Source organism: Sprattus sprattus, assembly GCF_963457725.1.
Source record: "Sprattus sprattus genome assembly, chromosome: 13".
Classification (NCBI taxonomy): domain Eukaryota; kingdom Metazoa; phylum Chordata; class Actinopteri; order Clupeiformes; family Clupeidae; genus Sprattus; species Sprattus sprattus.
The window spans coordinates 17,637,280-17,652,279 of record NC_137911.1 but is presented as its reverse complement, the minus strand read 5'-3'; the positions used below and the strand labels follow the sequence as shown (position 1 = coordinate 17,652,279).

At 46.6% G+C, this 15,000-nt stretch overlaps 1 protein-coding gene across 1 annotated transcript in view; it reads right to left on the bottom strand.

Annotated features, from left to right (window-relative positions):
* Positions 1-15,000, bottom strand: part of bcl11ba (BCL11 transcription factor B a) — a gene marked incomplete at both ends in the record, with an annotated part of 48,790 nt that overhangs the window by 21,528 nt on the left and 12,262 nt on the right. Inside the window, one exon of the mRNA XM_080850671.1 lies at positions 12,698-13,192. Within this exon, the coding sequence (XP_080706797.1) occupies positions 12,698-13,192 (495 nt within the window). The remainder of the gene's footprint in view (positions 1-12,697; positions 13,193-15,000) is intronic.

Below are 15,000 nucleotides of genomic sequence, written 5' to 3'. Positions count from 1 at the left end.
AAATAGAAAAATAACACAATGTGAGTGGGACATTCCTCCATGACAGGGGAGAATGAATAACAAAAATATAAATAAAAAATAAAACAATAAATTATCACAGCCTTACAAAAGCCTGAGAGTGATGTCGGTCACCACAACGGGCCACATGCTAATGCTGTGTGTTAGCGTTAGTGCTAGCTACGGGAAAGGGTACAAAAATGGGGTTCTTTGCGTTGTGTCTCCTCTCCCACGGGAGCCGAGACAGCCATGCCAGCCCCCAGAACTCCCCAGCCCCAACCCCAGCCCCAACCCCAGCTCCAGCCCCAGCCCCAAGCTTTGATAGAGCACATTCTCCCAACCCCGCAGACGAGAGCAATTACTGAAGAGAAGCATGATTATAGGGCTGCCATTTCCACGCGGCTCTGACTCCCTGCTCCTTTACATGCAGAGTGTTTTCAAAAAGAGAGGGAGGGGAGGGGACAGAAGGGGAGGGGAGGGGAGAAGGGCGAGACATGGGGGACAAGACAAATGGAGAGAGGGAGAGTGAGTGGGAGAGACAGAGAGGGGGGGGTGGTTGGAGGGGGGCAAGGGAGAACCAAGGATGACAAATATCAATATTGCAGGCTGCGTCACGGCTTTAAGTGTGGCGAGGCATCTCTGTCTCTCTGCAGCCGCTGCACGCCTGGCTCTCGGTTGCCGAGCGCTAGCATGTGAAATTGGGCAGACTTAAAACCCCCTAAACAAGGGGATCAGCACGCATTCGTCAAGCCTGCCGCCCTCATGTGTGTACCCACACACACACACACACACACACACACACACACACACACACACACACACACACACACATTCCTACCACCACTGCTGCCTCCATGCAATCTTCATAGTGCAGTGGTCCTACTCGATGACTCTGCGTGTGCTATGCATGTTCGTCAGTGACATACAGCCACTCTCAAGCTTGTAATTGCTCTTTAACTCCTTCCTTTACAGCACCCAACCCCCCCCCCCCCACACACACACACACACACACACACACACACACACCTCCATTCTCAGCCAGCACACGCCAGCAGCACTACCAAACCATCACAAAGTTTGCATTATTCCACCACTGGCCCTTAATCCTCCCAGCTAACAGAGTGAAAAATTAGCTTTTGTTAAGTGGTGATTTCTCCTCCGCTCAACACGCAACAGCCCTTTTGTGGAGGAAACACTCTGTGTTTGAAGGGGCCTCGTCGTGAGACGGTCCGGATTTAGGGAGTGAGATGGGCGTAATTCCCTCCGACACGCTCCGCGGCGCCGAAAGCCCGGCCTGAACTCGGCAGTGGCTGCGGGGCGAACCTGCGCTAACCTGGTAATCCCATCCTGTCCAGCGCATCCGTCTCTCTGTAGAGCCATTGTTCGCGCCGATCCATTTCCGTCAAAGCCGCTTTGCCGCTACGCACATGCCACAGCTCCGATCTGGGCCTGCTTAGACCTCGCGGGCCCGGGGGGGCTTACGATTCACATTACCTCTCCAAAAGCTCGTAGCAGAGCAGAGTCGCACAGTTAACGCAGTACGGCACTCGCCCGCTTCCCCCGCTTTACAAATTCAAATCTTCATGGGGGCTGCTTTCGCTCGCGAAAAAACAAACACTGTCAGTTAGATGCAGCCACTGTGACGACGCACAGGAGCCAAACACGAAGCTTCTTTTACATGTGAATGTCGCTGTAAGCAGGGCCTTTTAAGATGCGGCAGAGAAAACGCCAGGAGGAGACGTGGGGGGGGGGTGAGCCTATTCGGGCAAAAAATATCAAATGATTGTGTCATTTCGGGGGGGGGGGGGGGAATCCAGTCTTCACTTTTGGAGATTTGAATAGGATTTAGGAGCTGTACCTTAAAACTTAAGTTTAAAATTCCTTAATGCCAGGGTGGCATAGTTGGAAGGTGAGGTGGTTGGCTCCGAGTCTAGCTGTGCTGACGGCTGGACTGGGTCTGGGGGACCAGCTGTGTGTGTGTGCGTGTCGCCAGCGTCTTCAAAACTTTCTTATTAACCCCACTGCTCATGTAAGGCATACACACATTGGTTAATGTAGTTGGAAAATTAAGTCACGCTACCACGTGACTACCACAAAAAGAACGTGTCTCAGTACAACACCTCTGACACATTTTTTTAGCATTGAACCCTTTGGATCAAACAGTCTACTTGCAACAGTACATACTAAAAATACCCTCATTAATTCCATGTTTGCACAAAAACATATGCATATTAATTAAGCCTAGGAACGCTTTTCTTTGGGGACATAAACCAGTAATAGCTAGACAAAAAGTCCTAATAGCTTACACGGAAACCGAAAATTACTGCATAAATGGGTGAGGTGTGGGTATTCGGCGAAGTAGGTCTGCGAAGACAGATTGTTCACTGCGAGAGACTGTTCAGCAACCAAGCAGGAGTGGCCATGTTGGACCCTGCCTACAAAGACAAAAAAATCACCAGGACCACGTGTGTGTTTGAGTGTGTGTGTGAGTGTGTGTGTGTGTGTGTGTGTGTGTCAGTGTGTGTGTGTGTGTGTGTGTGGCTGGGAGAAAGCTTGCAATCCCTCAGCATCTCAGTCATGTGTGTCCAACCTTTCATTACTCTCATTTCTCTGTACGATCTGACACCACACACACATCGAGAGAGAGAGAGAGAGAGAGAGAGAGAGAGAGGGAGGGATGGAGAGAGAGAGAAAGAGAGAGAGAGGGGAGAGGAAGACAAACATTAACTCTGTGCTCCTAAAGTATACATTTACAAACAAATAGTGTTGCAGTTAGCCAGAGGGAAGATGATATACTGTGACCTACTGGCACACACTGATGAAAGAAGATCTATTTGGGAATTAGCATGCACTCTATTGTCACAGCGATAATGCAGTATAATTTTCCCTGCCCTGTTAAAAAACCTCTGTCTAGCAGGTGATAAGCCAGCAGTTCAGAACAGTGCTGGCGCCTATTTCCTTCATGCCAGAGTCGCCAGAGCTTTTCAGCCATTTCAATATCAAAAACATGCAAAACATGAAGTCCTTTCCACACGCACAACAAAAACTGCTACTGCTTAAGAATGTCTTTGGTGTGACCCTGACAACTGTGATGATACAAATAAGCACTCAGACAACAAAAAAAAACCTGAAATCTCAATTTTGAAGTTTCGCCAAAAGCTGTCAAACCCTGCCTGCTACACAGTGTTGGTCATGTGCCGCACGGCTGTCGGTTCTACAATCTCTTTGTTTTGGAACGGGCCCCAGTGTCTCCCCGCCGGTAAAACTTCTGTGTTTAATTCTGCTGTTGTATTAAAAATGACGAGAAAAACCAACTGTACAAAAAACTTTACAGCTCATGCTAGGACTAATACAAATATATACAGGCATGCTACACACTGTTTCTCTCTAGCCCTCTCGCTCACACACACACACACAGTCTTGATCTTACACACACACACACACACACACACACACACACACACACACACACACACACACACACACAAACACACACACACAACATACACACTGTCTCTCTCTCTCTTTCTTTCTCTCTCTCTCCCTCACACACACGGTCTTGATCTTGGACACAAACACACACACTGCTGTGTGAAGCTTTTGCCAAAACCACAAGTGAGGGGCCAAAATTCCATAAGAGAATACTTGAGCTCAACAGGGCTGTTTCCAGCAGCTCAAACACTCGCTCTTGAGGTGTAGAAATCAATCTACAAAGAATATTTACTGAATATCGTAACCAGGTTTTTCATAGCAATACTTTCAGAGCTAATACATTGATTATATACTGGATGTGAATAATATTTCGTTTTTTATCATCATAAAAAAACAATAAAGGAAAGTGAATTTACAGAATGTCTCTTTAAGTGATGATTACTGCCAAGAAGTTGTGGTTACTAGAGGCAAACAAACAGCAATAAACTCCTCCATGTTGAATACAGTGTGAATCATGCAAATGATTTTCATCTATGGTGTGATGTTGCAGATTTTCACCGAAATATCCTTTTATTTCTAAGGCAAATAAGTGTTTAAAATGCAATGAGCCGTACATGAAATAAAGAAGTTCACACAGACACACACACCACCAGCCATCTTCTCCTTCACCCAGCAACATCCGACCCCACCTCCTCCACTCTTCATCTCTCTCTGACCCCCCTCTCTCCTTGAAACACACAGACACACACACACAGAGACACACACACACAAACACACACACACACACACACACACACACATCCATCCTTCCCCACACACACCCCCCCTACGCTCCTCAGCCACCACCAACACCAATCACAGTCCTGACGCCAGGACATCAATTCTCGCAAGTCGCAGAAAATTACCATGCATGAATGCAAAAAAGCCTGATCAGGAGTAATTAACACGGCTTCATATGCAAATTTTATTAATGCAGAACTACAAAGTCATTATGCAAATGCAACTTTCGTCAAGCCTCTTGACAAATATTCAGAGCCGCAGCCAAAGAACAGGTTTTCCTATCCCTTCCCTTGTACACAACTCTCTCTCTCTCTCTCTCTCTCTCTCTCTCTCTCTCTCTCTCTCTCTCTCTCTCTCTCTCTCTCTCTCTCTCTCTCTCTCTCTCTTTCCTTATCCTTCCACATTTCACAGCAGAGAGAATATATAACAAGTATGTTCAGTTATTTTAAACCTGAGAAATTCTTCTTCCTTTTTTCCATTCTCGGATCATGGAAACTTTAATCTTGGTGCTAAGGCGATGATGGCCGGGCGTCAGCAATTAAAAAGCTGGCTCCTGGTAATGAGTGTTTGGCTTTAGAGCGAGGTAATGAACCTGTAATACGGGAGAAGCGCGGGGGGGGTTCAGGATATGAATATGCATGAAGCTCAGTGCCTTTGATGATTAAAGAAAATTTTAATATTTAAATGAGTGCAAAGTGATTAACTGGAGAAAAAGCAACGAGGCAAAAATCTGAAAAAGGATTTGAAGATGCTAAGAAGTACATAGATGCAGCTTTTCCATTTTATGGTCTATTAATGGTGATGGCTTTTTTCTCTTTCTCTCTTTCTCTTTTTCTGTGCCTGGACATAGCCCAAAAGAGAGGATTTGGAACCTATTTCAAAACCCCAAGTAAAGGTAGCAGTTTCCTGAATTCCAAACTACTAGATTAACTACAGTGTAGACACAGAGGTAGCCTCATCGAAAGGCTCCCTCTAAAGCGACGCGTCTGGGACATCTAACCGAACCAGTGCAGGAGAATCTCTTAGCACGTCCACCACAAAAGCCCTGGCTGAGCCATCCACCGCCGATTAGTCCAGGCGTCACTTGAAACAGGCAGCACATGGCATGTTTACACGTTCTGTGAGCTTACGGCACGCCGCGCCGCTCTGCACCGAGCACGCTGCACCGAGCACGCTGCACACGCCCGCCCCCTCTTGCCAGAGAGACAGATGAAAGAGACGCATAGTTTAGGGATAGCTTTTTGAAGCTTGATTACATATTAGGCAAAACAATGGCTGCGAGGCAGCGAACAAACACACACACAGACACACACACACACACACACACACAATGCAGACGTATGCTTTGCCACCTTGAAACGGAGAGGACTAGATGGACACACACACCCCCCAGCCACCCACACACACACAGTTAAAGCGTACAGCTCCTGGACACAGAGATCCAAAGGGAAGCCGACGGTACGGTTCTGATAAGAACGAGGTTTACATTCAAGCTTGGAGCAGACAGGAGATTCTACCAGGGAAGGAAAGGCCTCCAAGCGGCAGCTGATGCAGTGAGAGGAGAGCACACAGGCTAGCTCCTCACACATGCAAACCTGTCTGGCTCCCATTCAGCTGTGTTAAATATGCATCGGGTCTGCCGCTGCCGCATACGGTGACATTTGATTTTCGAAACACAAGGTGTGTTAGGGCTGGAACCGGAGGTGGGGGTGGACCAAACAGAATTCTCGTCAGAACCTTGCCAACAGCACTGTGCAAAAGCAAAGAGAGAGAGTGCGTGTGTGTGTGTGTGTGTGTGAGTGTGTGTGTGTGTGCAAAGGGGTGTGAACAAGACAAAAGTGAGCAATTACCACTTCAAACCGGGCCTCTCTAGCCAGCCTCTCCTGGCTTTATTGAAACAACAAAAACACAAGCTCACCGGCAGGAGTAATCGCTCTAAAACAGCACATTAAATCAAACGCACCTTCACCTCACACACATAATCTCCACACATCGATTCTGGCACACACACATGCCTCTCTGCACCCCCCCACCCCACCCCACCTCCAACCAACCAGGCCTTTGTGAATTTTAATTGAGAAAAATATAAAGCATGTGTGCAGTATTACCAAAACATGCTCTCAATATTTCACTGCCTGGCATGTGTCATTACTTATTGAAGAGCCCTTGCAGGGAGTTTGTCGGGGTCCGCAGTCGAAACATTTACTCTCGATTAAGATGTTTTCTGAGACACGACCGTACGTGAGTGACTGTGTGTGTGTGTGTGTGTGTGTGTGTGTGTGTGTGTGTGTATGTATGGAGTATGTGCAGGCGTGAGTGAGTGTTTTGAGTGCAAATGTGTGTTTGATGTCCATATGCATTAGTGTATGTGTGTGTATGTGGGTGTGTGTGTGTGTGCATATATGTGCACATCTTTGTGTGAACAAGAGACAGTATTTGTGTAAAACACAAACCACACAGCCGTTGTATTATAGCAGAGCCCATGTCTCAGGTCTGACTACATTTGCTGTAAGCAGCGCTTATTCCCTCTCTCTCTCTCTCTCTCTCTCCCTCTCTCTCTCTCTCTCTCTCTCTCTCTCTCTCTCTCTCTCTCTCTCTCTCTCTCTTCTCTCTCTCTCTCTCTCTCTCCCCTTTTTTTTTGGTGTGAAAACATCTCATGCAACAGTTGACGATGTGCCTGGCAGCCGGAGCTGGCATCTGGAGAAGGAGAGCAAATCTTTCTGGGCAGGAGCTCAAACGCAGGTAAGCAGAGAGCGGAGAGTGGGCCTCGCCAACAGGAAGTCAGATTGGCCAGGCGCTTTGCAGCCTTACAGCGAGGCCAGCGAGGCTGGGGTCCCCGGCAATCATTTTAGAACTGCCCAATCAGCAGTGGGGAGGGGACACTCACAGGATCGAGTCAGGAGTTCTTTTATCCCTTATGTGTTACTAACATGAATTTCTCTTTTATGTTTTATGTGTTATAATCATGAGTTTCTCTTTTATATCTTATGTGTTATAATCATGAGGGTTTTTTATATATCTTAGGTGTTATAATTGTGAGTTTCTCTTTTATATCTTATGTGTTATAATCATGAGTACAAGTTAATATGCTGCTGAGAGATGAACTCAGCCTTCATGGCGTTATGCTTTATAATCTAGGTATGAATGTCAGAGTTGTCATTTTTGTTATTTTTAGGGGAAACGTTTATCTTTCAAACACTGGTTTTAGGATATGTGTAAAGCGAAGCAATGACAATGTCAAACAAAACAGTATTTCACCGTGTTCCACTTAAAACACAGCAGCTTTCAAAGCTTTCTTTACAAACATGAATGGAATAACTGAATGTGATATGGATGAATGGAATTTGCTCTGTACCACAGCGTGTAAACAGGTGACATATACACACAAGAATTAGGTGAAAAAAATCTGTTCATATCTCACTTTTAAAACATGCACATTTGAACACAGAGGGAGACCAACAGTTGAAGCCTTTCTTGATATATAAAGGTGCAGATGGCTGACATTCAAATAAATGGTTGTTACATGGTTGCTTTTTTGAAAAATAAAGAAAACGATTTAGCTTTGCGCCTGCGCTGAGGTGAAACCCAGATCCCTGCACGGGCCTACAAGTGCATCAGTAAAGAGGAGATGCAGCCCTGCAGATAGCAGCTGCCTGTGGAGTGGAAAAGGCCCTGAGGTTGGCCAGATCTACGCCGGAACCCAGCCGTATCTGGGAACCTTAATGTGAAGAGGAGGAGAGGTGAGGTGAGAGATGTGAGCTGGCCTGGGGAGATCACACACACACACACACACACACACACACACACACGTGCACACACGCGCACACACGCGCTCGCGTGAGCGCACACACATGGCGGCTGATTGTGGGCCAGATTTGGGCCAGACGTGTTCCGGTGTCTTCAAATATCTGGGAAGATGAAAAGGATGAGAGGTGCTCTGGCAAGATGTCACAGAGAGAGGGGGAGAGAAAGAGTGTATGAAGAAGAGAGGGAGAGAGAGAGTAAAGGAGAGAGGTAGAGTGAAGGAGAGAGAGAAAGTGAAGGAGAGAGAATGAAGGAGAGAAAGAGAGAGAGAGCCAAGGAGAGAGGGAGAGTGAAGGGGAGAGAGAATGAAGGAGAGAGCGTAAAGGAGAGAACAGCTGTGCTGGAGAGTGTGTTTGAGGTAAATATCTTTATAAAAGTAACACGCCTCATGAAAAATTCAGCAGGCCGCTGTGGCCAGACAGGGGTCAGAGATGACTCCCCACAGATGCACTTGTTAGCCGTGTAAACCTTTCAACACAAGCCAGACGCCTGTGCTGGGATATACAGGCGCACACTCACACACACATAAAACACATACACACACACACACACACACACACAAACACACACACACACACACACACACACATACACACACACACACACACACACACACACACACACACACATACACAAATACACACAAAAGCATTGGCAGCGGGTGACAGAAGTGTAGACCTCCTGGTCCTGAAACTAAACAGTGTGAGACAAACACAGATTACGGTTTGCTCCTTTTGTAAGAGTCTACATTAGTGTACTTGTGGTAGTGTTTCAGCGACAAATATTTAATTTGTGAAGTTTTACAATTCATTAACATAGCAAAGGCCATAACTGTCCGCACAATATCTTACAGCTATACATCACCATGTGATGGTTGATACAGGAAGTTAACAAACACATTCTGTATCTAGGAGGCATCCTAAATTGGACAGCTCACAACTCATCTTTTTCTTTAATTTTCTTCTCAGTATGTCTGTGTACCACACTGTTTGTGCTTGCTGATGTTGCATAGATGTTTCTCTGAGGGGTCTGGTATGCTCTCTCTCTCTTTCTCTCTTTCTCTCTCTCTCTCTCTCTCTTTCTCTTTCTCTTTCTCTTTCTCGCCCACAGCAGTGACTCTCTGTGCCTCCGGGTATGCGGAATGTCATATTTTATTTAATTAGGGCCATTAAATATAATTAAATTCCACTGAAACCTAAGAAGGCTAAGTGGCAACACAATGTGGCGCTCAGCTAGCCTGCGTCCTGCTGATATTTCAGCCAGAAATATTGAATTCAACCCTCAAGTGGTTCCTCTTCAATAGCTGCCCTATATACTCCAAGATAACATTGACTTTTTCATACACTACAAAAAGAGGAAAAAAAAGAAAAAGTATTATATTATTAATTATTATAACCAAAGGCAGAAATAGTAGGTGAACATGTCGTGCGGAGCCTATTTCTATTTTAGCCAATATGGACTTTCAAAGATCTAACATCTTTGTAAAATGCCCTTGGGGGAGCTCAAGGTGTAACACAATTCAGTAATTTTCTCATACTTTCAGTATTACATTTCCAGTTCTAGGCACATTATATGTATAAACTGACTCTAGGAACAATTGATGGCTATTATGTGTGTATATAATGGCCACGTAGATATTGTTTGTGACAATAACTTTAAAGCCTGAACAAGATAGCTACCTTTGTTAACAGGCACATGCATAATAGAGACATAGTAGGAATAAGGCTAGAATTCATACAAGGCCCTCCTGAAAGGGAACTAATGATGGCTGTCACGGTCAGGTTTCTTTGTTACAGGAAGTAAGCAGTTTGACAGGTCCCGCCTCTTCCTGTTTGGGCAGTGTCAGTCATGGGCGAGAGGCCACTCGCAGCTGGGTGATGTGATGGAGGGTGACGTGCGAGTGAAGCGGACGAGTTTAAGGCTTGTCAAAACACAGCTCATATGTCAGACTAAGACTGAGACGGAGAGAGCGAGGAGAGATAAAAAAAAAATAACAAAGAGAGAAAGAGTAAGAAAGAGACAGTGAGAGAAAAAGAGACAGAGAGAGACATCGAGAGAGAGAGAGAGAGAGATCTGCAACCATTCAGGGTTCAGGCAACAATAATGTTATTCTGCTCAGAATTAGCTCTCTGGTTTTGTGTGTGGTGGCTGACACTCTCACTCTCTCTCTCTCTCTCTCTCTCTATCTCTGTACTAGAAGCTGACAGATGGATCTGTTTGAGAAAAAAAATATGAATAAAAAAGTATTGAAAATGATTGTCTCTTGGAGGTGACAACTCTGCAGCTATTTTCAAGAGGCAGCAGTGGTTCTTGTGTCATTCTCTATTTCACATTAGGAGAGGAGCAAAACAGAACAACCACGGAGGATTTTGCATAAAAGAACTCTCCAACTTGCTGGGAGGTAATTATGACATCACACCAGCCGGGGAATGCTTTGCGGAATGCACCAGGTGACATTCAAGCGTTTTAATCATTTCTGAAGATGTGTTGTGTCTGCTTTTTATATCCTCCTCTCTTCTCCACATTCACTCACAAACTAATGCAGGAGGAAGAGGAACAGGAGGAACTTCATGTTTCGTGATGTAAAACGCGAAAGTGAGATTTGTGCCCAGTCAATTTACACAATATTTAAATATGTTTAAAGCTTACAGTAAATGTGGACAGAGTAATTATCAAGCATGTATGAAACGTGTTTGCAAAATTCAGTGTAGTTGTTTCGCATGGTCTTGTGACAAAAGCATCTGGGGAATGCAAATATATGCGCAATGACTGATTACACGGGCAGGCAGACATCTTAAGCTGAATGAGGTCTCTTTTGTTTCTGTTTCTAGCTGTTAGCACTCACAGTTATTCACAACCCATAGGAAAACTGGCCTTTGATTTAAAAACAAATGGGGAACACATATCACAGCAAGACAACTGTGGGAAAATATAGCAATTTTCCTTTGTGTGGTTCCAAAAATGGAGCGTGACTATTACCTCACATGTGCGAGATTGGCTAAATTTAAATTATTCAATTTGCTCTGCGTGTGTAAAAACGCTCCCGACCAGAGGCAACTGACGGGGGCTTTGCATAAGCAGCGACAAGCGCAAGCAAGCCCTTCCCAAGGCTTGGCTTCCACTGCACACAATGGTCAGCAGTAGCGTTTAACGTGACCAGGACGCGACCACAGAGTCATAACGGCAGGCTGCATGTACACTGCAGCCATGCCTGGGCCTTTGAGTGGCCTCTGAGGCAATACCATCACAATGCTGAAATGTGTATCGACTATTTTACAGGATGCATAGGACCACAGTTTGTGGGGCATTAAATAATGTCTCGTTACTGTTCAATCAAATGTTTGCTACTGTCTTAGTCCTACCCAGCACATGGGGGGATGTAATAAGTGAGCTGTGTGTGTGCTGATTATTAAGCCTGTTCAAACACGTGAGGTATTGTGGTGCCGCAGAGTAAACTGTCTTTAATGCCGTGGGTAACCTACACAAATAAAGACTGCAGAGCTCAAAGAAGAAAAGAAAAGGGAGAAGAGTTATTAAGACTGAGACAGTGTCAGAACCCCCCCCCCCCCCCCCCCCCTTTCACCATCCCATCTCCAGACCTCACTCCATTCCTCTCCCCCCGGTAACTTTGTCCAGCCCAGAGTATTATTTTATGAGTCCTATTCCCGCGGATCCCCCTGGCTTCTCTCTGAAGGACTCCACGACACTGCTTGGGAAGATAACTGTGAGAGTTCTTCCCCTGAAGCTGGTCTAAACTAAACTGCCTCTCTACCCCATTCAATAGGAGGCTAGCTCCGTTTAATCCCCTTCTATTTTTTTTTTTGGTGGCGTATTTGAATTTTAATGAGCTTTTCACCTTTCAAGCAGATGGCTCAGTGTCTGCCTGTCTCCACGAGAGCGGGGCGACTCCTCTGTCACGTTTTTGCACAATTTGTTTCAACTAGCCGAGCCGAGTCCTTGAGGGGGTTTAGAGCTTTGAGTCTGTAATGTGGTGTTTGGCCCTGCGTGGCGTGCGCGCCCCTAATGAAATCAGCTGAAGGAAACACAGGCCCTCTGAAGGGCTGGAAGGTGGGGGGGGGGGGGGGGGGGGGGGGGGAGGTAGGGGGGGTGCGCAATCACGACAGGAAGCTGCGAGTCCTGCCTAGACGTCAGGGGCCTTGTGTTTTGGTGTTTGGAGTGTGTTTGGTGTGTGTAGGTGTGTGCATTTGGTGTGTAAGTATGTGTGTCTTCTGTGAATGCGAATGAGGCGTTTTGAGGTGTATTCAGTGTATGGTAATATCATGACTGGTGTTGTAGTAATAATGTCTGTAGAGAATTTGGGCCACGTGTGTGTGTGTGTGTGTGTGTGTGTGTGTGTGTGTGTGTGTGTGTGGTGTGTGTGTGTGTGTGTGTGTGTGTGTGTGTGTGTGTGTTCCTACTTTAGATATTGAGAGATATTCTAGTTTTGTGAGATGCACCAGAGTCAGCTGAGAGAAGCCCCCTCGTTTAGCTTCGGAGCTTTGTTTGCATACAGAAGGGCCCTTGACCCGTGTGTGCTGTGTTTAGCGTGGACCAGATGAACGGGGCATCTCTGCTTGTGCTGACTGCAGAAGGCAGATCACCCTTCCACCTTGCTCCTTCATGTCAGACCAACAGAAAGAGAAGGAGTTTTTCTTTCCCAGAATGGCGAGTGAGGAGGACCTACCTGCTTGGACGCTCTCCAGCTTGGGGCAAATTCCTTTCAGGGGCGTCAGCAGTCTCTCGTCTTCCTCCTCAGGAGTCACCTGGATTCCAATTTCGACCGGTTCCACCACTTTCCGCAGCCCAGGGCGCTGGTGGGGTGGCGAGGGGCTGCCGCCGCCACCTCCTCCTCCTCCTCCTGCTCCTCCTCCTCCTCCCCCTCCTCGGCCGCTGCGGTCAGCCATTTTGTCGTAGCAGCCGTGGTGTCCCATCAGGGCCTGGCACTGCTTCTTCTTGTGCTCGATGAAGAGCAGAATGTCCCCCAGCTGGAAGGTCATGTGGCACTGGCCACAGGTGAGCAGGTCGTTGTCCCCCAGCCCCGAGGGAAGTGGCCCGGGTGCGGCCGGGTCCAGCATGGTGTGGGAGAGGGGGTGCGAGTGTGGGAGCGGGTAAGGATGGGGGTGAGAGTTGGGGGGCATCTCGGGCACGTCCAACCTGCCGTCCGCATGGTCAGCGTCCGCTGCTCGAGGGAGACAAGAGAGAGAGACGAAAGAGACCAAAGAGAGAGAGTGAAATTATGCCATTCCATAACATTCAAAATTTCAAGGAGACAAAACACTGTAACACTGTAAAACCCTGGAAAAAAGTAGACCACACATTGCAGGCCATTTTTCCAGCCTCAGCTGAATCTAAAGAACCTGTGGTCTAGTATCACACTGGGACTGTCTAAACTTGACGCCTTGTCACTAGATCTAAAATAGCTTGGCTCTCCCTCCCTAGTTAAACCTCATTTACACAAACTACTACACTGTCCGCCATGCCAGAGGTTGCATCAGCTTGTTTCTCAGTGATCGCATCAACAGACCGATAAAAAAAAAACACAAATGACTCCTGGGACCAGGAGGAGGCTGTTCATTTACTGTGTGTTTGTACACCTATGCATTAAACAACAGTAGTAAATCACCTCGACCATGTGTGTGTATACTGAATGTATGTGTGTGAGGCATGTATGATCCAGAGACAGGGACGTTGACAGAAAGAGAAAGAAAGAGAAAAAGAGAGAGTTGAGAGACAGAGAGACCTTGAAAAGGAGATAGAGGGAGGGGGAGAGAGAGAGAGAGAGAGAGAGATGCAGAGAGAAGGAGTAGTGAGTGGAGTAAGACAGTAGGTTTGGTCGGGGGGAGGTATTTGCACACCCATAAAGGCATGGGGCCCTGCTGATGTGCTGGCAGATTCGCCTAGATAAACTCTCACACACACACACACACACACACACACACACACACACACACACACACACACACACACACACACACACACTCCACATACCCCCTGTACCCCTGAACCCCTCTGCTCTTACCCTCCAACTACCTCTGACACCCCTACCCAGACCCTTTCACTCTCCATCTTCCATCATTTACATCCTTCTAAAAAGCTTTCTGTAATTCCACTCCCCTGACTGCCATCAAAATCCTTTTTTTCCCTTCTCCTCCTAAGCTGCAGTGTCCTGAAGGCATCAGAGCAACGTGCACAAAGCTGTGTTCATGTTATGCACGTCTGGTGAGGCTAAGGTACAGAAATACAGCACGGGCACATAGCTGTGTTCATGTTATGCTGGACGGCTCCTTCTCCCCTCCCCCCTTGTACCAAGCTAATCATGAGATCTAGATAAACACCTCGGCAAGCGACTGCCACTTCACACCTCCTAACTTCCTCTCAGAAATGCTGTTGGGATGTATGTGTGTGTGTATGTGTGTGTGTGTGTGTGTGTGTGTGTGTGTGTGTGTGTGTGTGTGTGTGTGTGTGTGTGTGTGTGTGTGTGTGTGTGTGTGTGTGTGTGAGTGACTGTGTGTCTGTGTGTGTGTGTGTGTGTGTGTGTGTGTGTGTGTGTTTGTGTGTGAGTGAGCAGGTCAGTGGCCTCACTCTGAGCTCTGTGACTGGGGGGTGGGGCTAGGGGTGGGTGGTACTCATGTTACAGTAATCTGAGGATAGGAAGTTGTGTTTTTTTGCATTTTTTTTGTAAAAAAGTTTCTTTAGCTTAATTTTACCACAGTTATCACTGTAAGATGTGTTCTACCTTTAAGAAGCTCTTGAAGACCCAACTCTTCAGAGAGCACCTCCCTTCTAAACTTGCACTTCGCCTAGTACTTAACTTGCACTTACAACATTACATTCCTGCACTTCTTTTTTCTATTTCTTTTTTCTATTTCTTATGTAAAGTAGTATTTATTGTCACACTAGGTCTCTATTGCTCGTAGCTTGACTGTTCTCTCCCTTGGACAAAAGCGTCTGCTGGAGGAATGCGATGAAGAGCTGCATTACTGCATC